Source organism: Pogonomyrmex barbatus, unplaced genomic scaffold, assembly GCF_055798465.1.
Source record: "Pogonomyrmex barbatus isolate J1 unplaced genomic scaffold, ASM5579846v1 scaffold3, whole genome shotgun sequence".
Lineage (NCBI taxonomy): Eukaryota > Metazoa > Arthropoda > Insecta > Hymenoptera > Formicidae > Pogonomyrmex > Pogonomyrmex barbatus.
In genome coordinates, this window is record NW_028297127.1 from 8511292 (window position 1) to 8536758 (window position 25467).

General features: G+C 34.2%; 3 protein-coding genes and 1 long non-coding RNA gene across 7 annotated transcripts; 3 read left to right on the top strand and 1 right to left on the bottom strand.

The window, feature by feature from the left end:
- Positions 1 to 1039: 1039 nt before the first annotated feature.
- On the top strand, positions 1040 to 9309 carry LOC105427122 (uncharacterized). 2 transcript variants are annotated; one of them, XM_089079392.1, is made up of 8 exons: positions 1040 to 1499; positions 2138 to 2227; positions 4322 to 4425; positions 7808 to 8021; positions 8199 to 8252; positions 8394 to 8485; positions 8760 to 8914; positions 9059 to 9309. In XM_089079392.1, the coding sequence occupies exons 1-8, from the start codon at positions 1421 to 1423 to the stop codon at positions 9114 to 9116; spliced, it is 846 nt and encodes a 281-aa protein (XP_088935518.1). In that variant the 5' UTR covers positions 1040 to 1420; the 3' UTR covers positions 9117 to 9309. The 2 variants fall into 2 exon arrangements, with proteins under 2 accessions (XP_088935518.1, XP_011637032.2); XM_011638730.3 differs by having other exon boundaries at positions 1052 to 1499; positions 8394 to 8536.
- Positions 5970 to 11870, bottom strand: LOC148935983 (uncharacterized). Its single transcript, XR_016139818.1, has 2 exons — positions 11730 to 11870; positions 5970 to 8040 (listed from the first exon to the last, which is right to left on the bottom strand). It is a non-coding gene; the product is annotated as an uncharacterized LOC148935983 (long non-coding RNA).
- Positions 10559 to 15237, top strand: LOC105427121 (uncharacterized). Its single transcript, XM_011638728.2, has 5 exons — positions 10559 to 11088; positions 11493 to 11649; positions 11765 to 11910; positions 12020 to 12121; positions 12653 to 15237. Exons 1-5 carry the CDS (start codon positions 10879 to 10881, stop codon positions 13715 to 13717), a joined length of 1680 nt encoding a protein of 559 aa, XP_011637030.2. The 5' UTR covers positions 10559 to 10878; the 3' UTR covers positions 13718 to 15237.
- Positions 15238 to 19550: 4313 nt separating this feature from the next.
- Positions 19551 to 25111, top strand: LOC105427124 (isthmin-1). 3 transcript variants are annotated; one of them, XM_089079390.1, is made up of 4 exons: positions 19551 to 19568; positions 22215 to 22737; positions 22835 to 23186; positions 24586 to 25111. In XM_089079390.1, exons 2-4 carry the CDS (start codon positions 22299 to 22301, stop codon positions 24683 to 24685), a joined length of 891 nt encoding a protein of 296 aa, XP_088935516.1. In that variant the 5' UTR covers positions 19551 to 19568; positions 22215 to 22298; the 3' UTR covers positions 24686 to 25111. The 3 variants fall into 3 exon arrangements, with proteins under 3 accessions (XP_088935516.1, XP_011637034.2, XP_088935515.1); XM_011638732.3 differs by lacking the exon at positions 19551 to 19568 and adding an exon at positions 19928 to 20373; XM_089079389.1 differs by lacking the exon at positions 19551 to 19568 and adding an exon at positions 21425 to 21803.
- Positions 25112 to 25467: the final 356 nt, after the last annotated feature.

A 25467-nucleotide genomic window follows, 5' to 3' on the forward strand; every position in this document is an offset into this window, starting at 1 on the left:
AAAACACTATTTTTATAGCATTTTTTATTTTATTTTATTTCATTCAACTAGATGTCTAATGACGAATTCTGTCTAGAATATATCTAATTCCCAAGTAGAAAGATATCTAAGAAAAACTGATAAAAAATTAATCAGTTTTTACTATTTCTTTTTTATTATTTTCTGAATAGTAATTAGCCAGAAATTTTTGATAAAATTAATTAAAAGTTAGTCAAGTCAAACTAATCAGTAAATATTAACTTGTCTTTTTGACTAGTAAAATTCAGACTATTCTTTTTCTGATTAATTTTTTGGCCAATAATAATAATTTCTAACTTAAAAAGCAATATTTTCTAATCAATAAATAGCCAGAAACTATCAGGTCAGATAAATCATATCGCGAACAAGATACCATAACCATTCGCGCTTCTATCTTACTTATATTTATTGATAATTTTAGATTGTCTAACGATGAGATAATAATAGCGCAAGTAATAAATTTATTACGACAATCGATAAATATTCTATTCCTAAATATCTATTTCTATGAAAAAACAAATTCGGTTTTAAAATAAAATCTTACGACACGAGAAAGATTTATTAAATCACAGTCGATGATATTGACAATATGGATTTAAGTCAAATTCCCGAAATTGGAAACTCTAATTAGCCCTCAATCAGAAATTGGAGACGAACATGAAGTCCTCAATATTAATTCAGTAAATATAAATCCCTTTTGGATAAATAGCAAGGTTTCTTCAAGTCGGTCGAGCTTTCAATCGCTGTTGAATATACGAAGGGACGAAGAAAAACAGAAGATCGCTAGCTTCTTGACAAATATTGACTACAAATTCGTTCCTTCGCGAAGTTCCCGCACCGCGGATTCCCCCGTCCATTCCTCTCATTCGTAGGGATGTAAATATGAAAAACAGACTCGCGGGGCGAGACCGATCATCGATGGTGATCGGTCGGTGAGAGACAGTGATGGACGGTCCATCCGTCACAAGGCGAACCCTGTCCACCAAACGAGATTAATAGAGATTCGCCGTTGTCAGCCGGACATACTCCCAACCGGCTACGGTAGATGACCAGTCTTCTTGCAGATCGCAAGCCGCGTGGGCATCAGCACGAGCCTGATACGCGATCGCTCTTCCTTCGATATCTCCGATCGGTCGCCGTTTCGAACGTATACTCCGTTCGCATTTTCCAGGAGAGACCGATATCGCGCGTCCAGATACTCCGAAACCCATCCGTAGTTACTCGGAGGATTCGCGACGAGATTCGTCACGATCGTGAGGGAGATCGTGACGACAGTCGATCCCCTTTTTTTTCCGATCGGTGAACATTTCCGCGCGATCGCAATCGTTCATATTTAGACATACTTCACTCGCGTCCGCGCGCTTGTAGTCGCTCTGTTGTTCGCTCGGTAATCGACACCGATATGCGCGTACAAAGCACGAGGAGAAGCTGGACTATCCTCGCTGGTTTTGTCATTGTTTGTATGGCTAATTTACGATTAGGTAACGCCGATTAGGTCTCCCTTTTTCTTTCTCGCTTCGTTTACCTTTCGTCAGCCTTTCGTTTAAACGCACGTAGTTCATATTCGTAGTAGTTTATATTCGATTCCACATATTTAGCATATGATAGAACAATAGAATATAAGGGAATAACTTCTCGTACTTTTACTTTCTCTTGGGATCCATTCATTCGCAATTCTTCCGAAGAATTCTTCCGATTATGATAAAAAATGTATAAAATGAATTTATGTTTGAAATGGAGTTTACAATTTTTCACATGTACATAATAATTACAGTGTTTGTGAATTGTGCTGAAGACGATTCTAAATATCTAACTAAATAATAATGGATTTTTAATGAGTTAAAATTTTGATACTACATACTCAATCTTTGCTATCTTTCATGATGATTGAATTATAAATTATAAATTATAAATTAATTGCGTGCATTCAAATTTTGAACTCAAATTAAATCCAATTTAAAATTTTTTTAAATTTTTAATTCGGCTTAAAAGTAACGTAATAACGGTATACTTCATTATTAATGCTACATCAAAGAAGCGCATCTTGCCTAGTCGCGATCACAAACTTTGAATTTTTCGATCAGTTCTACTCGTGATCGTTTCGCGATTTTTGTTCTAGCTATCTGCGAAAAGGAATCAGGAAACGAGGGAGAATCGCGACAACATACGTGTTGTGCTCGACATGAGAAGATGATCGATGTTGGATACGGTAAGCCTCAAAAATAATTTTTTGTAATTCTAGATATCAGTTCAGTGCGTGCGTGCGTGCGTGCGTGCGTGCGTGCGTGCGTGTGTGTGTGTGTGTGTGTGTGTGTGTGTGTGTGTGCGCGCGCGCGCGCGCGCGCGCGCGTGTATGTGTGTATATGATGTGTAAAAGAAAGAAAATGTGATGTTTGTGAAAAAGATTTGAGAAAATATATGTAACATTGTTAATGAGCGATAAGTTAGAAGAGGATGATCTTCTTTTTATATATGATATAATGAATTGATACTGTGCCCCATGATTAATCAATAAACGTGCCAACGGGGGGAAGAAAACGGAACATCCGGCATATCTGCGCAGTGCGAACACGTTCATCTGATTTACACCATACTGATTAATAAGGCGTTCTCTAACATTGCAGATGATGACCTTTTTCTTATATAGAAACATTTATTTTCAATATAATTACATTTAAATTGACTTTTTGCTATTTATAATTGTGCAACTAAATAGTCTTTGTATGAAATTCAAAATTCGGGGAGTTTCAGAAAAATTTCTTCTTGCAATGAGAGAAAAAAGTATAATATATAAAATATATGAAAATTCATAATTTGATTCTACGTAAATTAATAATAGAATTAAATTTCAAATTTGTAAATTAATCAAATTAATAAATTTCAAAGCATCTTTATAAAATCTTTGTAATAATTTTTAATCGGCACAAAGTAATGAGTAACATAGTTAAACATTCGCGTGCAACTAGATGAAATACTTTTTTATCTTTTAAACGGAGTCCAAATTTTAGGTGCAAGGCGCATCGCCCGCATCAGACGCTCTCATCGAGTTATTGGCTTCAATTGACTTTTGACTGCTTACGAAGGAGAAGATTATTCACTAGTGCTTTAATTAAAATTAATATTTCGATTAAAACGCCATATGCCTCCCATTGAACAAACTGTCCCTTGATTCATATACTTTATTTTATATGGGCAATTATAATATTTTTCTTAACTTCGACTCGTATTCTTATTTGCAATATAAATCACGCATTTATTTCACGGAAAAAACAATTTTGTTATAAGATCTAAAAATGTGGCTTAGATTGAAAAACAGATTTGAAAAATATTTGTGTTATTGTGTATCAAAATTATTATATATAGGACGTTTAAACATGATGACAATATTGCAAAATCTTTTTATATTCTAGCAATTAATTTCAACATCTTACATAATTATTTTGACGGTTTAACATAAATTATTTTTCAGACTTATAATTAACAATTGTTCTTTCCGTATTCTGATGTCACGTTACTATCTTTCGTCGCGAAGAATTCTCAGCCATGTAGTCAAACACCTCATTCATAACGCGTGCAAAAATATTTGCAATGCGCGTGGCGGAAGGAAAAATGAAGCTGGCTCTGTGTGTGTGTGTGTGTGTGTGTGTGTGTGTGTGTGTGTGTGTGTGTGTGTGTGTGTACATGTATATGTATGTGAAAATCACGAGAAAATATGAATCACGCAACGATGACAACGTCAATGTCAAAGTACTCCCGCATTCTGAGTTCATTGTTTGAAAAAAATAACAAAACAAGCTGTACGCAAACTGATCGATTGATTTTTTTTCTAGATGCCTCTTTATTCCGATGTCTCCTATCTTTTGCTCTTTTTAATTTTGTCTCTTTAATTTTAATACACTTGCGTTCAGATGTATTTGATGAAGCCATACTTACCGAAAATATGTGATCATATGTACTAGTTATTTATTACGGAAAAACATGATATCAATAACATTACACAAATGATTTTACTGAAATTTAAAAATTTGAGCGGATACATACAAATCTGAAAGAATAATTTTATTGAGCCATTAAAACAATTAAGACATAAGACATTTAAGTAATACTACAAAAATTTGTTATATTCCAACAATGAATTTAAACATTTAACATAACTATTTTGATGACTCAATAAAATCTTTTCAGCATTAAAGCAATAAAGTTATTTTTAATTAGATTGAAGTTTGCGGATTTTTTCTGTATATGTATATATGTATAAATACAACAAAAACGTTGCATATAATTACGAATTAATCTTGTTTAGGGATATCCGGAGAAATCATCCAGATTGATGCTGGACACTGCCGAAAATTATGTCCACGTCACGTATCCGACGATCCTGGAGATGCAAGCCGACCAGCGGTGCAGGTAGATTTTCGTATGCAGCTCTTTCCATACTCTTTTTCTTCTACAATACGAAAAATATATATTTTGCGCCGATATTATTAGAAAAATATACTCTGTACATTTTACGATAAAGTATAAGATTAAGCTAAAATTCTCGAATATAAAATTATTTCATCGTCGATGACGCAACGAGACAACTGTGTATCGTAAGATAAAAAGTCGGTGGTTCTACTACTAGAAATAAGTTGTAATATAATTTTGAATAGATATTTTTTTTTTTTTTACCGAAGGCTGTTTCGAAAGCTGTTTTTTTATGATAGAGATCGGCAAATTTCTTTTGCAAACAACAAATATTTTAGACAAATTTTTTAGATTTTGCATGTTAAAAGACAAATATTCTGAACTCTCTTTTATCGATAAAAATGCCTCTAAAAGTCTTCTAATTGGCTGTGAGGTAGTGGTTTTTTATCGATAAAAGAGGATTCAGAATAGTGAGCGAACAGAGCAAAAAGTGATATTGTTGAAGTATCTAAAAATTTGGCCAAATGCAGATCTGAAAATAATTTTGTTAGTTCATCAAGATAATATAGAACATTCAAATTTTTGGAATATAAAAAAATTTTGTGTTATAGTATTATCATCTGGTTAAATGTCTTACATAATAATTTTAATGATTCAACAAAATTATTTTCAGATTTGTATTTGGCTAAATTTTTAAATATTTCAGCAGAACTGTTTTTTCTGTGTATAAGATTATGAATAATTAAAATTTATGAATGGACAAATTTGTCATCAAAATTGCTATTTGTTAGTATTTATATATAATTCGCTAATAATTTTTTACTGACAAAATTAAAGGACATAAATCGTGTATAATTTGGTGCTAGCTTTAGTTTTGATAATATGTGAATCGGCTTCGCATTGTATTTTTTGCACCTCCGTGCGTTCAACTTCGATGAGTCATGCGTGATCACGCAACTTCGGTACTGCATTTCTGTCGAACGATCCGAAGACATTCAACGAAACATTCAACGTTTGATCATCGCTTGTTAGTGTTGGAAATCGTTGTAATACAAATTTCTACACACGAGAGCAAGATTCTAAATTTTAAATTCAATCGTCACGTTTGATACCAAGCGTGAAATTCAAGAGTCCGACATTTGAGACATAATCTAGAGAGATAAATTAAGCATAATATACTGATTGACTGATCGAATAAATCTCTACTTTCTTGTAATTCTAATCTATCATCGACGTTACCTATATAGAAAGAATAATTTTGCTGAAATATCTAAGAATTTATCTAAGATTTAGAGATCTGAGATTCAAAGAAAATAATTATTAAGTTTAAAAATCCTAATTCATAATTATTGTAATAAAATTATTTTCAGATCTAAATCGAGTCAAATTTTTAGATATTTCAACAAAACAGTTCTTTTATGTAACATAATGCGAATTTGTGCTATCGATCAATTCATATTCGTCACGTAAGTTATGCCAAAAATATGATTTGCGCCATTCCTTCGTTATGTACGCATTCTTGTAGGCAAATATCGAAATGCGAGAAAAAATTTGCGTCGATCAATATGTATTTCAAAGCCGGTATTTCGATATACATGATATGTACATTTTTTAAGAAACTGAAGAAAAAACAATTGAGAGATTGACAATAATGAGTAGAATGATGAGTAGATTGCTTGACAGAATTGTCATAAAAGTAATCTCTATTGTTATTTCATTGAAATATTTTGGTAAGACGAAGTGATATCGCTTCGTCTGTCTCTCTCTCATCGAGAGCTATGCAAAGGGAAAAAAGATTCAAAGGAACGTTGTGTGCAGATTTATGAAGTGCAGGATTGGTCGCAAATTGGGATTGGCTACGTCCGGTTACGCATGATCGTATGATGTTGGCAACTTTTACGGCATAATAATATTCGGCCGAATATTTATGCTGATCTTGCAATTTCAATTGTGGAAACTTTGTTAAATATAAATTTTGTTATCTACTCTCGATAATACTCTCGGTCTGTCGGTCTCTCTCGGAGTTTGAGAAGAAGAAATTAATATGATTTTATAAAAATGTATAAAATTCATAAAAATTATATTATTAGACAAAACCGATGAAAACATTATATTTATAATAATATTTATTTAGAGGTGAATAATATTTATTTATTTATTTGTTTTATATATGTTATCAATTATTATCTTGTTTTGTATTTTGGAAAGAAAAAGTCGTAAAATTTATTTAAGTCATGAATGAAATTATAACTTTTCTGATGAACATTATATTGCAACATTTTTTCTAAGATGACATTGTTATTATAATTAATATTAATAAGCTAGGATTTACAAACAACTTACGCAGCAAAGATTCCTTGTTAAGACAAACGCTCGATCCTTCCGTTACATTTTCTTGGATATTTCGAATTTTTAATTCGGTCAACTAGTCAGACGGAGAAGGCTATTTTCGTTACGTGACGTAATTCGATATCGCATAAATACAACAATTTCTTACAGCAGCCGCGATTCGCGCCACGATGGCGCGATGATTGGTGATATGTCCGGTGATGGTTCAGGATATCGGGGAAAGGAAAGCCATCAGACGAGGTGAGGACGTTGTTCGCGAAACGCGAGGCGATCAGGGCAAAACGTTTTACGTCCTTCGAAGGTCAGATCGGCATAGCGGTCACCGATCTTCTCCGCGGCGCCGGCCGGGCGTTCAACCACTAAATCACGAAATTATACGCTCGCTGGATCACGCTGTATGGATCCCGCTGGTGAAAGAGGAAAGGGAAAGAGATTTATTGAAACGACCGATATGATCCATGATACTAGTGACAGTGTATCTTTAAACCATGTAAAAAAATCTTGCGTAAAAGAATCTTTAAGACCTTACAATATTTACTTTTTTGCTATATTCTTCCAATACCATTGTTTTATATCTTTAAATATACGGAAAGAATAGTTTTGTTGAAATATCTAAAAATTTGTTAAAAAATTTTCAGATATAAAAAATTTTGTTAAAATATCAAAATAATTATGTAGGATGCTCAAATTTATTGCTAAAGTATCAAAAATTTTTGCAGTACACATATCATAAAAATGTTTTATATAATTATTGTGATAATCCAACAAAATTATTTCCATATGTCTAGCAAAATTTTTAGATACTCTAGCAAAATTATTTCTTCCGTGTAATTTTCAGGAATGAGACTTGAAGAGTGCCTTTCGACAGTATTTAACATAAAATTGTTGAAATGATTCTTCTCTGCTATTCAAATTTTTGCAGAATCCATAAGGAAATACATCGAAGGCTTAATCTGTGCGTAAAATGTACATATAACTATGTACTCTCTCTCTTTTTTTATCATACTCCTAAATACTTCTGCCTGTCTTTCAGAAATGTTCGTCGGATTCCCATTGTCGTGCAAGGGCCGCAAAACTGGAGCGAGTGTCCACGTTGCAAGGTGTTCGCGTCATCGAGACTATAGATGCCTGTGAGTGTTCGCCAGAGACGTCCTGCAAACGAGAATCCTATATGCATCATGTGCATTCCGGCACGCCGCACCAGGCAATTGTGGATGTTGGGATTTGCATCGGCCATTGCGCCAAAGGTATGATCTCACAAGAACTCTCCAATTCATGTAAAAGAAAACAATGATCTCTAACTACGATTATCTTTGGCATATTCTTGCGTGGTCGAAATTTTATTCTAAAAAGTTTGTTTAGATATATCGAATGTATAATAAATCAGAAACAAAACTAAGATTGTATTCGCTTTGCTTTTCAAGATCTGGGCTGCAAACCGATTCGGAATAACACAATCAGCGCTAAAGGACCAAATGGTACGTATGTAAGTTTTACAATAATGAACATGAAATTAAAACTAAAAATTGGATAAAAACTAAAAATTGAATAAAAACTAAAAATTGGAAATCAAAGTCACTTGTAAGTATATCAGCATTAAGACTCGTGCCGCTTTCAAGGTGACGAGATTTACCAAGTAGTCGAAAAATGTGGCTGCGTCGGTAATTGTCATCGGATGGACCATATGGAGACTGTGCTGGATTATAGCGAGGTAACGATTCAAGAAGGCACGAACACGACTGACGTGAGACCCGTAATCCGAGTAAGAGAGAATTCAACAATTAATTTTTCGACAACAAAAAAATTAAAAAATAACTAGAAAGTCAAATAAATTTAGCATAAAGACTCTTAATTTACGATTAATGTTAATCTTATATGTGATAAATATTATTTTGCAATTTTGTTCGAAATTCTTAAAACAAATTCTTTCATATCGCCTATATCAATCTGATGGCATTAATTTTTATCTCTTTTACTATTGACAGCAAATAAATGTCGGTCAATGTATTGGAACGTGTCCGGGAAATGAGACGGAAACGTGTCTTTTGCGGGACAAAAAAGAGCCATATAGATGTCTAGCTGGTCTGTATTCGAAACAACACACTTGTACACCGGCCAGATTTAAAGTGCACGAGTATAGGTAGAGTCACTTCCACGATTTCTCCAATTAATGAACCATCATTATCTTAACGAGAAAGTTTTGATAAAATATGTTTCAACATTTTAATCAAAGAATTATACATATATGAAGTATATTTAACATTGTCACATTTGAAATTTTTAGAACTCGACGAGGAGCAAAGAGGGAAGTAATTCAAATCACTCAGTGTGCCTGCGTTTAGACTGAAATTATCACTTCATCGCGAGTGATTACGAATCAAGTTGAAGAAGACGAAAGAAAGAGAAAAAAGAAAAAAAAGAAGGACAGAATGTCAGACCTGTTTTGCGCATATACTTATGTTCCTAGATATGTTATGTACAAATCCAATGTTATGTCGCAAAATAAATCAATGATGTTTTCTTGAATAAGACAAATCTCCCTTGTTATACTCATTTTTATTTTTAATCCTCGCATATTTACCATGATAACGAAAACTTTATAAAAAAAAATAAATTCAAATTTTTTGATGCTTCATGTTGTCCCTTACATTATGTCTATATTAAGATGACAAATCGATCTCTCTCTCCAGCGCCTGATTGTCCCAATTTCAGCATCTCCTGAGAAACTGTTGACTATAATAGAGTCAATCATGCATTAATTAGAAATTATCCGGTAAATATGATATGATCTATCACGCACTCAATAATATGCAAATCTCTATCGCTACATTTTTTGCGACTTTGGCATGTAACGATTCGTCAGGTGGGCTGATGATATCAATTTATCGATAATGGAATGATATTTATTTGCATAACGCGATTATTAGTCAACAATGCAGCACAGGCAGAAACGCAGAAAATCGCGAATTAAAAAGAAAAAAAAAAAAAAACAAAACTGTACAAAAATAAAATGAGTGACAAGAAAAATTTACCGGAATAAATACTCGACTCTCTCTCGTTAGAAAGCAGTAAATATCGTTGACATCAAATCTGCCTAAATATCACCGCGTGACAAATCACATAACTCGGCACTTACGAATCCGCGGAATTTAGGAAGCGCTTGCTGTTTTTAATAGCCACGCAGTGTCATCGTCGGAACGCGACCTCGTATCTCTCGGTCTTTTTAAAGTCTCGTTTCTTTCATCGATCTCGACCGATTAATCGGTCATCGCAAAAAAAAAAGAAAAAGAAAACGCTCATAAATCATCGTGTCCTTTATGAATCTCAATCAGTGGAATCAATTGTCACTTCTGTCTATGAGAAAGCATTTCACCTTTGCTTCTTACCTCTAGTCATTTTAGAACGTAAATTTTTTTAACGAGCATTTTTATATGTAAATTTAAAAGAGCTTTTTACATCTAAAATAATAACGTTCGATTTGCTCGAGACTGGAAATTCTTTTATACAACTTCTGCAACGAAATTACAAACAAATTTACACTTGTGTATATCTTTGTTTTTGCGAGCGATTTTTTAATGGGCTAAAAAGTCAAGGAATATCGAATATGGACAGACGAATGTTGTTAAAATGCGGAGATCTCGTAAAGTCGAGCCGTGGAGTTCCCATCCAATGACGATAATGACGCGAGGGCGAGGGAGACGCGAGAAGAGAGCCAAACATCGCGGAGGGCGAACGAGTTGCGGGGGAGGCAACTCCCGGCGTAGCATAAAGGTGACTCCTCGCGGCCAAAACCTCCCATATGCCACTTAGCATCCCGTTCGGTTTGGTAAAGTTTCCTGTGTACGCGGCACTTCTCTCTTTCTTTTATTCTTTTTCCGCATTGATAACAACGCGCCGATAAGAACAATCGAGAGAAAAGATCCTTTTCGAATAAATCAGAAGAACAATTCAATACGCAACGACAACGTTAACGGTGCCGACCGATTTTCACGTGCGAATTTCCAAAGTTGAAAGGTGAACTGTCGCGCGGTCGAGGAAACGGGATTTAGTGAAATCGTGAGTGAATCCTGTTTCTTTTTCATCGCGATATATCTGGATCTAACGATGACGAAAAGCGCACCGTTCTACTTCCTAGTGCTGCAGCTCCCATTGACAATTCTGTGCGATGTTAACACATATCTGAAATCGGATTTCCAGGTCGAAGACAGAGACGACCTCGAACAAGAACTCAAAGGTTCGTCGTGGTCTTTCGATCGGCCGGCAGAGGATAACGATCTTGCGCCTCGTGAGGAGGCTCTGCAGAAGATGCAAGAGGTAATAACGACAATTCCGCGTTGCGATAAACGTGATTCTTCAAACGCAAAGTTCTTTTCTTTCTTTGATTCGGATGCGGCTCAAATTTATGATTTGTCGTCTTCGGAGAATACTGATAATATCACCACTATCAATGTTGATAACTGAATCACTTTAAATTTGACACATTTGCTACCAAAGTTTATTTTAAAAATTATCCACCACAGCTTATACTATTTTATTAATTATTAATTAAATTTTATGTATAATATTGTCCTGTTTGCATTTGAAATGTATGAAATGAGCAAAATGAAAATATTTATGATGTCTCCGAGAGATATAGTCTCTATCCATGACATCATAAATCTCTCGAAGCGTCACATATATGTTAAATTCCGTATTAACGGTGATGAATGTAATTGCAGATTCTCGGTATTCGGAGTCAGAACGAGAATCTGGCTCATCGTAAAGTACCACCGCAATTCATGATGGAACTCTACAACACCATTGCGGATCCGAGTGGGGTTACGCGTGGCCGGAATCCCTACAACGCCAGAGTAGTGCGTAGCTTCATCGAGAAGGGTAATTCTTTGAATCAATATGAATGATAAACGTGATTCTTCAAATTCGCGAAATTCTAGAATTCGTTGTCGGGCAAATACCTCGACTTAAATGTTTCTCATTGTTTCGCATCTAGATATTTCCCTGTCGCACTTTTATTTCTTCAACGTCTCGGGTTTAGAGATAAACGAATCGGTACTGGAGGCTGAGTTGCATCTTTACCGGAAAAAAACACCAACGAGGAACACACGTCCACTGACATTCGCGTCGCTTTATTATCTGGTAAGTGCCTGGCACGATCAACATCGTTGACCAGTGCGTCAATCTCTAATGCACGCGAATCAGGCAACATCGCGTATTGACTTTGTATTGATTTTGATGTATGACGCAGATAAAAATTTACCAAGTACTGGATGATCGCAACCTCGATGTACCAGATCTTCATAGACTGCTAAGCGTTCGTTATGTCGGCGCGCACGCTTCCGGCTGGCAGGTGAACATATCAAAATTTAATATCCATTTTTTTGTAATGATAATTTCATCGCTATTAAATATATGTGATAAAAATCGTTTCGGTAAAATATCTTAAAATTTTGCCCACCAAAATTATTATGTAGGACACTTAAACATGATGATATTATCGTAAAAATTTTTACTTCTAGCATGCGATTTGAAAACATAAATAAATCCTACATAATTATTTTAATAACAAAATTATTTTTTAATCTACATCTGGCCAAATTTTTAGAGATTTCAGCAAAATTGTTCTTTTTATACATGTAATACAATCTTTTTGAAATATTTGATTTTAATCTCTTATATCTTTTCCATATCCTAATTTCTTATTTTTAAGAGTACCTTAGATCTTTAATTGTCATATTTTTAAATGATCGTTAAATTATTGGTTAAAATTTTATTAAGATTGTTTTGTAAAAGTTTTGTCTTTTAAATCGAGAAAATATTGATTTTTATTCATCAAAATTTAATAAATTCATTTATAATTTATTATTGAAAAAACATCCAGGTATTCAACGTAAAAGAAGCAGTCCTCGGATGGATGAACGGCGAGCCGAATCTGGGCCTTTTGGTAACGATTCAGAATTTGTTCGAGGGCGAGGTATTAGTGGAGTTCTCTCGTAGAAACAATTATCATCACAGTAAGCAACCGATATTGGTGCTTTTCGATGATGATAATAGCGATCGGTCTGGCGGAACGTCGGAAATCGCACCTCGATATTATGCATACGGGAATCAGGCTAATGACGAGAGAAATCGTGAAAAAGATGTATCGTACGAGAAAGACATAGAGAAGATCGATCTGGAGAACGGTTACGACGACGCTAAGTATTACAAAAGGCACAAGAGGCAACGGAGAAATGTCGGTCAGCTCGAAGAGGTTCCGTTGGCGATCAGACGCGAGTCAGAATTCTTCCAGCGGCAAAAGAGAAGACGCGAGGACAATGAGGAGGAGGAGGATGAAATGCTCGGTTACGATGATCCTCTAGGAGCGGCGGTGAGGCGCCGTCAACGCGACGCAGCACTCTCTCGAGGACGTATCACCTCCGGTGGTATCGTATCGAGGGATCGCTCACGCGGGATCACGCGGGTTCTCACATCAATGGATATCTATGAAAGAGCGGCATTTCGCGAGAAAATGGAACAGGCGGCGCGAGACAGATCGACGAGACGATCAACGACGGTCGTGGGACAGAGTCGCCGGCCAGCACGCTCAGCGAACAACCAGAATGCGATGGCATCGGGACAACCGGGGAATGCGACCGAGTGCACGAGGCATGAGCTCTATGTGGATTTTCGTGACATCGGGCTGTCGTCTTCTATAATCGCGCCGGCTGGTTATTCCGCGTATCAGTGCAAAGGTGTGTGCGAGCCACCCCTCAGCCAAGATCAACGACCGACGAATCACGCGACGATACAGGCGATCGTGCACAAGATGGTCAAAGGCGTCGAGAGGCCGTGCTGCGTGCCGACCAAACTGCTCAGCACCAGTATTCTCTTTTACGATGACAATGAGAATGTTGTGCTGAAAATGTACGAAGACATGATCGCAGATCGCTGCGGGTGCCGTTAAAAGGAAAGAGAGAGAGAGAGAGGGAGAGAGAGAGGGAGGGAAGAGAGAGAGAGAGAGAGAGAGAGAGAGAGAGAGAGAAAGAGAGATATCGGCCATAATTAAACACTTCGTGAAAGAAAAACGGTGATGATTCAATAACAATTTCAAAAAAAGAAAAAGGGTCGAAAGACAAAAATTTCTGTAGGTCTAAACTTTGATTTGATTCGTGATAATCCTTCTTGTTTTGCCGCGGCAAAAGATATTGTCGTGTTATTGAGATAAAAATGAGAATTGGTATTTGTATGAAATATATTATCATGCATAGGATGGAGATTAATATTTCTACAATTATATAAAGTAACAAGTTGATCGTAGTAGCTCGCTTTTGCTTGCCGCTGAAGGAGAAAATTTCTTCTCGTTGTAAATAATCAAGCTATTAATCGATCGTGTAATCTTTTAATTTTCTTACTCAATTGTGCAATCAAAAATTCTATGCAATAATGGTTTGATTTTGTCTTTTTTCTTTTGCTGAACTTCTATAATTATCATGTTTAATAGAGTAACGAAAAATTATTTTATTGTCATTCCTAATTAAGTTTAGCATGACGATCCTAAAATCAGCAATGCCACATGCAGTTATTTTGTACATAAGAACATTCCGAAGTCTGTACGTAGTCTATACGTATATAATTAATATATCTAATTAACGATGTGTATCTGTATTAGTGTATCGTGTTAGGTTGTAATGCCGTTAAATTATTGCTAACGTAATTGTAAACGTAAGATTAGACGGGGTGTTCAGTTGTGCTTGTACATACATAAACGGCATCTCGCCGAATCTATTTATAATCTCTATTTATAATTAAGCGAGAATATAAAAAAAAAGAAATAAATAATACTTAAACGGCATTATATATTATGAATTATTAATCGCCTGTCGATCCCTCCGCAAGACGACGAGAAGAATCTTCCAAAAGAAAAAGTTCAAAACTATCACGGAATTTAATCCCGTAGGATATGTATTCACTCGTGGCGATGCATTGCTGCTGTTTTTTTATTCGAGTAGTTCCAGTATGTATTCACAAACGCAGAAAATTAAATAGATTCGTTGCCGAATACGTTGCACTTACGAATACGTTCCGATGAAATATTATCTTGCATCTGCGCGTTTGCCTGTCGCGACTTATATTGACCGATCTTAGAATTTTTTCTCTTTGAGGCCTGTTTTCGTACGAAATCGAGACGAGAATTTATAGAGACAGATTGAAGAAACAGCGATAAGATGCGATTGCACGTTCGCAATTGTTGAAATGCGAAAATTGTTACTATCATGTCTCCTTTGCCTATCATATCGTCGTATATGACTTTGCATGACAAATCGTTCGTTTATACTTTTCAAGATAATTCTAAATAGGCAATATAAAATACGCGACGATTTTAACTCTCAAATGTTTTTGCTTATAAAAAAATATTATATAATTAAATGATAAATATTGATGATTGAACATTGATAAATATTAAGTCAATAAGATTTAAAGGTATAATAAATAATGTAATAAAATAAAAATTAAAAAAATATAATGCACGGGTTTGTTCCCAAGTCGCAGGCCATTATTAAAGATTAAGAGAAATATACAAAAAAAAAAAATATACAAAAAAATGTGTCGGCGACATAATCATTTGTTTTGCCAAATATCCATGAAAAATATATATTAGCTCTGGAATTCTAACGCAAATCACGCAGAATTTTTATTATATCATAGTTGATCCCGTCTGTGACCATATCAAATTGAATAAAATAAGATAGTATGCTCTTGATTGGATAATCGTCCCGCGGTGAAATCGAGCAATTTTGCAAGATTGAACGAAATTGCGGATGATTATGCTATGAGTTTGCTCGGTAAAGTATCATCTCGTTCTCGGACTTGTTTTCGTCTTCCACATGAATTGTAACCTCTTTAGTTTTTAGCACACGTGCCAGTATAACGGGGAGGTTTCTCATTATTCAATTTTCTAATTTTATATCTATCCACTCCATCCCTCATTTTTTTCAAAATGCTTGTAGGAACACGTAGGAATGTTTTAAATCATAAAGAAATGAGAAAAAGAAGATTTTCAGATTTCAAATTCGAATAGTATTACTCGAATAGTATTTTAATATTTTATTTTCCAAATTATTTTACAAAACATTTTCTGAGATACACTAGATACACTAGAGGTAATTGATGAAATTATTGGCGAAATAAATGATAAATTATTTATTTCTGCACACTCGCATTAATTATAAATCGGTAAACTTACATTTCATAGTGATTCTATTGACTGATTCTATTGACTATTTATGAATTGTTTCCTATTTTCAGATATTCTGATACCAATCGGAGATGTAGCACGAATTCGTTTTTCAATATAGTTTGATATCCACAGGCGATACGCACAAATTTGTATATCATTCCGTATGACATTTGTTCCGTATAATCACTCGCGTGTGCCGTCGCGCTGTATTCCGCGCACACGTATGCATCCCTCAGCTATATTTAATCCACGATAGGTGTATTTTCGAATTGGCTTGGCTAAAAATAAACAGAACGCGTTTCGCTGCATTCCATCGTTATATTTAGATCCTCGTAATATGCGCACGCGCGCATCCACGCAAAACCGCACGCGTACGGCGATATACATATACGTATTTATGCGTGTGTCGTATGGACATACACACGCATATCACAAAAAGTCTCATTGCCGAAAATTGGAAGCATTCTACAGAACAGTTGCGGAAAAATTCGAATGCGATGATGATGATGATGATGATGATGGCGACGACGACGACGACGACGACGACGACGACGACGACGACGATGAATAAAATTCGCTTTGTAAATTCAAAACAACTCTTTCTTATCATTTGTAAACCAACCAGATTTTTATAGGCTTATACTTTGATGAAGCGTTCTGAGATATCTTATTTCTCGATCGAAGCTTAGTAGATGAGTTTTAATATCGATCTTGAAGAATGCATAGCAATTAGCAATGCGATCGATTTAAGAATGACCAATATTTACGAGATCAAGATAATCGGGAGATGTTACGAAAATATTTACAAGACATAATTAATGAAATTATTCGATTATTCTGAAGAAAAGAAATTCTGGAGATAACAGATTGGCAAGTTTGCCGAAAAGCAAAAGCAAACGAAGAAATGCAGAGAAGTATAAAAGTCGCGCATAGAGAGATTTTAAAGAATCTTGGTCAATTATTAAGTTTAATTTAAATAAGAATCTGACAAAACAAATAATTTGTTAAATTTGTCCAATAATCTTTTTTATGCGTAATAAAATAATAATTTAATATAATTAATTAGTATAATAATATATAATAATAATATATAATTTATTAGTATAATATTTGTTCATAATTCTTGCTTTTCGATTTTAAATGGAGCTTCCAATTATAATTCAATTCAATTATACTATTCATATTTTACATATATGCTTTATGTTTATTTAATCTATAAACATAGTTTAATAATAAAGTACAAGTAAAAACGATATTAATTATTATACATTATAAAATAAACATAAAATGCTCATTCCGCTTTCTGATTCCGCTATTATTATATTCTTATCTTCGTAATCTTACTTGTCCTCTTCACATCTACTCGCTGTGGTTAAATTTTCCTTTATGTTTCCGTTTACGTTTATCTTATATTTATCTTATATTTAAATTTTTTGTTCCACAGTATACTCCTCTTAACATTATATTATTTTTTTTCTTTTCTTTTTTTCCTCTTTTTATTTACCGATTCTAATTTTGCGGCTTTTCTCTCCAGTATTTTAATCATTTTTTCCATTTCTCTCTCTCTCTCTCTCTCTCTCTCTCTCTCTCTCTCTCCCTCCCTCCCTCCCCCCCTCTCTCCCTCCTCTCTCCCTCCTTCCTATTTTTCTTACTTGCTTTTCTTTTTTTCTTCTTATTTTTATTTTATCCCTTTGTTTTGCTCCTTTATCTCCGTTTTTTCTTCTCTCATCTTTTTTCTTATTTTCTTCATATCATCGATTATTATTCTTTCGAATTCTCTTCTCCCTGCTTCCTTTCTTCCCATAACAAAAATTTTCTAATGATTTACCTTCTTCTTTCTTTTATTCTTACCTTCTGTCGGTCTTCTTCCTATTGGTGCCATCTATGGTGAATCCTCTTTCAACTATATTCTCTTCTATCTTCTGCCACAGAATCTTATCATTTCTTTTCAATTTCAATGTTCTCTCTCTCTCTCTCTCTCTCTCTCTCTCTCTTTTTTTCTAGCTTTTTTTCTCCTATTTCTCTTGTTTTTTTCCTCCTGTCTTATATTGTCTTTCTTCTTTATTCACTTTCTTTTTTTTTTTTTATTTTTTCAACCTATCTTTAAAAACTCTCATTTAAAACATCTCGATTTAAAATATTTCGCTTGTTCAAGCTTAAACAAGAATAAAAATATTGCCCCTAATATATATAATTTAATATACATACAGAGTGATTCAAAACAACTGTTTGTCCTTAAAATATTCCTGAGTCATATTCCTGAGTCGATTCTAAGATGATTTTTCCTCTACCAAATTTTTTAGCTCATTCAAGCTTAGTTTTTGAATTATAAGAGACAACAGTTTGCGAATTACGAACCGCATACAAAAGATAGGCAGGAGCGGTGCAACTCACTATCCGACGCGGGCGATTACGCGGGCGATTATGAGGCACTCGATGCAATCAGCTGATAATTATACGCGAGTATTGATACATGCAACACATGCATGTTTTGCATCTTACCACACATATGCGCGCGCGTGCGCACGCGCGCGGATGCACACACACGCACATGCAATCACCCGCATCGGACTCTCGCTGAGTTGCATCGCCCCTGCCTATCTTCTATACGCGGCTCGTAATTCGCAAACTGTTTTCCCTTATAACTCAAAAATTAAGCTTCTGATAAAAATTTGGTAGAGAAAAAAGTCTTAGAATCGTCTCAGGAATATGACATTTTAAGAACAAACGGTTGTTTTGAATCATCCTGTATATTAAATGAGAGTAATTCTAATTTTAAAGCAAATTTGGATAAATTTTAAAAAGAAGCGATGGACTAATCGTACAAAATGAAAATAAAAAGGATAAGAAAAAGAATAAATGTTCATATCAGAAGAGAAAACATTCAAAGGATTCAGCTCGTTAGTGTAATAAAATAATATAAATATATAAATTAAAGAGTTATAAACAAGCACACATTAAAAATGTTAAATTAATATTTATTCATTGAATTAGAAGCATTAAATCGTGGAATAAATATCAACTTCAGGTTTTTCAACAATACAATGTATCATATAAGGCCCACATATACCATAGAAGGCATACGATATATACCAATGTACTTTGGTATCTTATATTTTAGTATATTTTTATCTTCTTCTCATTTTCTGTTATTATTTTGTTAATTATAAATATTATACATATAGTAAATATAGAATCCCAAAAATTTCTTCTTTTAAATATAAAAGAAAACAAATTATTTTCTATTCTGTACATAAAATTACTGCTGACATTGAATTTGAATTTTCTTATCTGCTGAATTTTTCAGCTCTAATATTTATTTCTATCAATCTAAATTAACTTTAATCTCACAGTTTAACTTATTTTTATTTTCTCTTAGTTCTATGAATAAAAAAAAAATAAAGAGTAAATTTAATCAAGATTAAAATTCATAGATATTATTAGAGATACACACTACAGTATATTCTACGTTTGACGTTTATGTCAATATCATCAGTCATTCAAGTTTCAGTAAACAACAAAGATAAAATGGATCGAAGAATGACGCAGACGATGGAAGCATCGAATGGAACTTTAAGTATGCATAGAAAATTAGGTTTTATTTATTTTGTTAAAAAGAAAATGATTGATAGCTTATTAAAATTATAAAACAAGTGGTAGAAGTGTTATATAGACTCCGCGTTCATGATCGAGGGTTAATGCAGGCGATCGTCCGTCATAGCGCGTCCAACGACGACACGATATTCCATGGGTCATCCAGGACTGTCAAGCTTAGCTATTTTGTAGCTTAGTTCTTTCCCCCCTTTCCTTCTCTTTTCATCTTTTTCCCTCTGTCCACCGCCGACTATTACAGTGGGACAGACTTCACCGGTTTACAACTATGCGCCTAGTGGTAAGGCCTTTGAACGGTGTGCGCCTACCTTTCCCCCCGCTCGGGATCTTCCTAAACCCTCGGCTCTTCGTTCTTTTGCCTATCGTCCGTCTTACATCACGCGTCATCGGACTCCGTTTCCCCGCGGGATACGCATCTTCTCGACGACTCTTGTTATCCGCGTCCACGCGCGTGGAATGCGGCTGGTAAACAAACAGTCAAACGCCGATTTCCCGAGATTGTCAACAGACTGGCTCGTCGGAGAAGATAGGAAAGTCACGTCCCCCGAGACCGTAACGGACACAACAGGATGTGATTCGTCGCGTATTTGGGTATCGATTGTGTGCAGGCACGTTAGTTATGTTCGTAACAGCGGATATAGCTAAGAGAAATGGAACGCTGTCCCATCGAGATCGGAATCCGGTGTGACAAAATGAGTACGCTATTCTTAATTTGCCTCGCGATTTGTCACTCAATTTTCGTGGTTTCGCAGAGTGATGAGGATCATAAAGTAAGTAGCCAAAAAACGACAATAAGTGATTTTTTTTTAAATCAGACCGGATCTATAATCTGAATTATTTTTCCACATGTATGTTATTTTCCTAATCTTGAAGTCATTCTAACGTACCAGGAATAAAGTCACAATTTCTATTGGAAAAGAAAATGAAAAAAGAGATTTAGAAAGATAGAAAATCGGTAGCGCATTTTCGCACTTTTAAATCTGTTTCGCATTTTTAAATCTGATTTATTTGAAATCCTTTCTTAGTGATCTCACTTCCTGCATATTTCCAGTGCATAAATGCTTTTCAGGTCATGCTATTATTCATCATATTAACTGTTTATTATCAAACAATTTTAATTTGATATCGTCTTCTCGTGTATTTAACGGTCTATTTTTTTCTTTTATTTGAAAATGTATTGAGACATTCAAGAGGAGAGATCTAAATCGCATTTTTCATTTTTTATTGTCATTTCTTGAATGTAATTTTTTTAATTATTTGACATTAATATTTCAATTTGTTAACTAATCAATCGAGTTTTTTCACTTTTATCAATATTCGTTATGGTTTTATTAAGCACCTCTTTCTTGAACATATGAGATGTGGGGAGAGGGAGGGAGTGGAGGGGGTTATATTTGCGATAAAACTTACCATAATACACTGAATTCGAGATTCATGTGAATGTGCATTTTGAATATATTACGAAAATCTTCAATTATTTTAAATGTTAATTATAATAAATGTTAAAACTTAACGATATCTTGACTTAAAAAATTTCGAATCTAATCTAAAATTGAAAATCTTGAATATTTGGAAAATGTAATTTCATTTTTGTAACATTTTAAATTTCAATTCTTCTATTTTATACAGGGAAATAATAAATATTAATATTAAATTTGTTTTTAAAGATCTTAAACATTTTATTTGGATTTTCAAAACTTTCGAGATGTTAAAAATCATCCAGATTTTCTTAGGAAACTTTTATAAACTTCTTCGATTTTCGACTCAAAACAATTCGAGTTTTTATACAATCGAATGTTTTAAAGAGTAAATAGAATAGTAAGAACTGTAGAACTTGAATCCATCACTTATCATTTTCCAAGTGGCTGAAAGAATTCACACTGGTGACATTCCCATCTTTCCTCTCGTGATTTTCATTTTCACTTGGTTCATTCGAAAATCTGATTTCGCTACCAGCAGGCGGCTACGCCATTGACGGGAAACGATCTTGCGGCATGCCTCGAGATCTGTTCTCAGAAGTAAACGCTCTGTCCCTCGCTGCCAGGGATCGTCGTCCCTCTTCTTCTCCGCCTCCGCGTTCTTTCTATCCACGCGTCAAACGCCGGCGTCCTTTGATGTCGCTGCGACCGTGTCAGCCTTTTACGTATCGCGCGCAGTCACGCCGGTCATCGATCTCTCCATTTTGACGGATCTCCTCTTGGTATATGCGAAATACATATTTCCATTTGGATTTATCTACGCGCCTCGAAAGGAAATAGATCCGACATTCCGCGTGTCGTCTTATCGGCTGCCGCGTCATCATCGCTACCTTATTGCGAATTCAATGGTTTGCACCGAGCGCAAATTTTTTCAGTGCCACACATTTTGTTAACGTTATCTATCCCACTGCTAAGAAAACTTTGTATTCTGTTGTCACATTGCACCATCGCCATACAAGATCTTTTGATGTTCATCTTCTTTGAATTATTCGAACAGATCAAACATATATTATAATAAAGCAAACAATATGTACAGTATATGTTTGAATCCTTTTTCGTTTGACTTTATTTTCTTTCTCTATACGGCGATACAAATTGCTATGCCTGAATTCTTGCCTTTTTTTGTTTCTTAGGTACAAAATTCCTTAACAACACAAGATAGCTCACATGAGGTATACGAGTCAGATTTTAAAATATTATTAGACAATCCAGTTTCAATGATGCATATCTTGTTCAATGAATATGGAGGCGAATACAAAATCCGGAGGAGACCTTATCCTCCCTTAAGGACCAAACGCCGTACGACGCATCGTCCTCGTACAAGACCAAATGCAAAATCGAAAATTTCGATGAAGAATTATAGGAAAGCTACTACTACGCCAATTTCTGATGGGACTAATCTTAACGTAAACGTAAACGCGGGCAACATTTTCGATAACGAATCTTCCGACGATCATTATCCTTTTCACGGAGGTTTGGAATCTCTTCTGGCAAGATTGATCAAAGCGTTGGAGAACGATACCAGAGAAAGCGATCATGTCGCACCAACGGCGAAGTCGAACTCAAGTGCCATCAACAACGCGACCATCTTCGACGATGAAGATCGCTGTCAGAAGTGGCTGGACAACAGGGAGAAAATCGAGGAAGCCTTTCCGGGTAAAAACTTGATAATCGAGTTCGCTAAATGAATTTCGCGAGAGTCCTCGTGCGAACGACGTTCGACGTGTGTGTGTGTGGGTGTACGTGTCCGCAGGATCCGTCACTGACTTGCCAGCGTGCCCCTGCCAGTATCCGAACGGCGTCTTCTACGAGAACCAGATCTGGGACAGGAAGCGTGAGAAGAACTTTCGATGGCGAGACGTGAGTCATGATACAGACCGACTCACGATCTACAAACCTGGTGCCGCTTACTGCGTGCAGACTCTACCCTCTCAGGAAAGCGAGAGCGCTGTCGCGCAGCATTGCTGCTACGATGACAATAGAAAATTGCTGACTCGTGGTTCCGGCGCTGGCACTCCATACATCGTTAGTCCGGATATCTCGCCTCTTTTGCACGATAAGATCGACTTGCTCCCTTGGCGGCTTTGCAAGGGTGATTTCACCAGGTACGTATTTTCGCGCGACAGAAAAATACGCACAATAGATAAATTCGATTCTATATGTGACCGAAGATCAAATATATTTTGGAGATATTTATATTAATAATAATTTTAATTTAATATTTAATATTTATTTTTTAACAATGTTATTTTAACAATTTTAATATAAAAATTTTATTTCAGTGATGTGTTAATGAATAGATTTACAAAAAGAATACAAACAGAACGTTTATTAATTCATATTCAATTTGCGTTTAATTCGATTCGCTCATATATATATATATATATATATATATATATATATATAAAATGCGAAAATAACGCAAATTGAATGTGAATTAATAAACGTTCTGTTTGTATTCTCTTTGTGAATTTGCGTTTAATTCGATTCGCTCATATATATATATATATATATATATATATATATATATATATATATATATAAAATGCGAAAATAACGCAAATTGAATGTGAATTAATAAACGTTCTGTTTGTATTCTCTTTGTGAATTTATTCGTTAAAATATGTGGTGTGTGTGTGTGTGTGTGTGTGTGTGTGTGTGTGTGTGTGTGTGTGTGTGTGTGTGTATTCTTTTGTAGAGTATTTCTTTCTTAAAGAAAAAAATATCTCTACACGAAAACAACATATTTGATTTAAACTTCTTTGTTTCAAGTAGTTTTCTTTAATAGTCAACAGAGATTTAATTAATTTATAAAAACAATTTTTGTATGAAACATTTCCTAAAAAAGTCTGATTGTAAACATCATTTAGTATTTTTTAAATAATTTTTATGACAAAAAGGTATCTACATGGAAAGGAGTTCTGCTGAAGTATCTAAAACTTTTAGGTTAGATAAGATCTGGCGATAATTGTTGGACTAAAATACATATTTATGTAGAACTCAAATTGATTGCCAGAATACAAAAAAATTTTGCAGTATCATTATGTTTAAGTATCCTGTATAATTGTTTGTTTGTCTTATTTGTTTTCAACCAGAAAATTATGATTAACTTATAGTTAAAAAAATTTACCATCTTTCAAAAAAATCTCATTCTAGGAAAATTCAATATAATCTGGTTAGACAATTGCCAGTTTTCATCAAAACATTTTTAGTTCTGTATGAGTTTCAGAAAAAATTCTGGCATATGAAATGTGAATTTTTTTGAGTTTCATATATTATGAAGTATTTATTACATAGTTCTGAATACATTTAAAGAAACAATATTTATTGTCGGAATGTCTTTACAGAACATTTGAATATAATTTCGTTTAAACTGCAAAAGATTATTATGTTGATATTATTATGTTGAAAATAATTTCTTTTAATTAACAATTTAATTTAATTCAAGAAAAGATATTAAAATGAATTTCTTTCATGTACATATTGCGATTATGTGTATTGTAGATACAATGAAGTGAGAGTACCGAATAATGGCAATGACTGCGAGATAAATCCAGATGACGAAGAATACCAGCATCAAGTAGAAGGAGCGAAAAATTATTGACATATGATACTGTCGCAATTATATCAAAAATAGCAATATTTGCCTAATTTTCACTTCAGTTGTGTTTCCAAAAAGAATAGTTTAAGAAATGTATATTTATTTCTTATTATTTTCTTGAATATTAAACATTTTATTAAACAGTTTTTTATCAACGTACCGTGTTAAGAAGATTGTTTAGGAACATCATGTTGTGTTTGTCGTGTAAAAAATTATTCGTATCTATTTCTTATGAAAATAGAAATGTAAAATGTATTAATTGATTAATTAACGCGTATAGTATTAATCGTACAAAAAGCCGAGTTATTTATCCTTTTCACTGAAAAAATGTATGCGTAACATTATATGATGTTTCAAGTAATTATCCATTTATAAATAAAAATTTTTAATGTTTGGACGATATCAAATAAAACATTAATTTCTAATGTATATTATATGTTTTCATTATCTCATAAAATTTTCTTTATTTTAAATAATATAATATGTTATAACGATTTTTAACTGAATAAACAATGCAAAATAAGCAATGAAAAAAATGCAAAAAAATGTGACAACATTATATGATATTCCAAGCGGTCGGTCACTCTTTCAATTGACTATGTTTAACTGACGCTACTTAACTTTAATGATCAAACGAAAACTGGTATTTTAAGCATAGTTTAAAGATTGCTTGGATAATGAAATCATTTTGAAACAATTTTATCAGTAGTAAAGTATAATCAATATCAGTGGCATTTCGTATCAATATTTGAACATAATTTTGATATGATGTTTGAATTCCCATT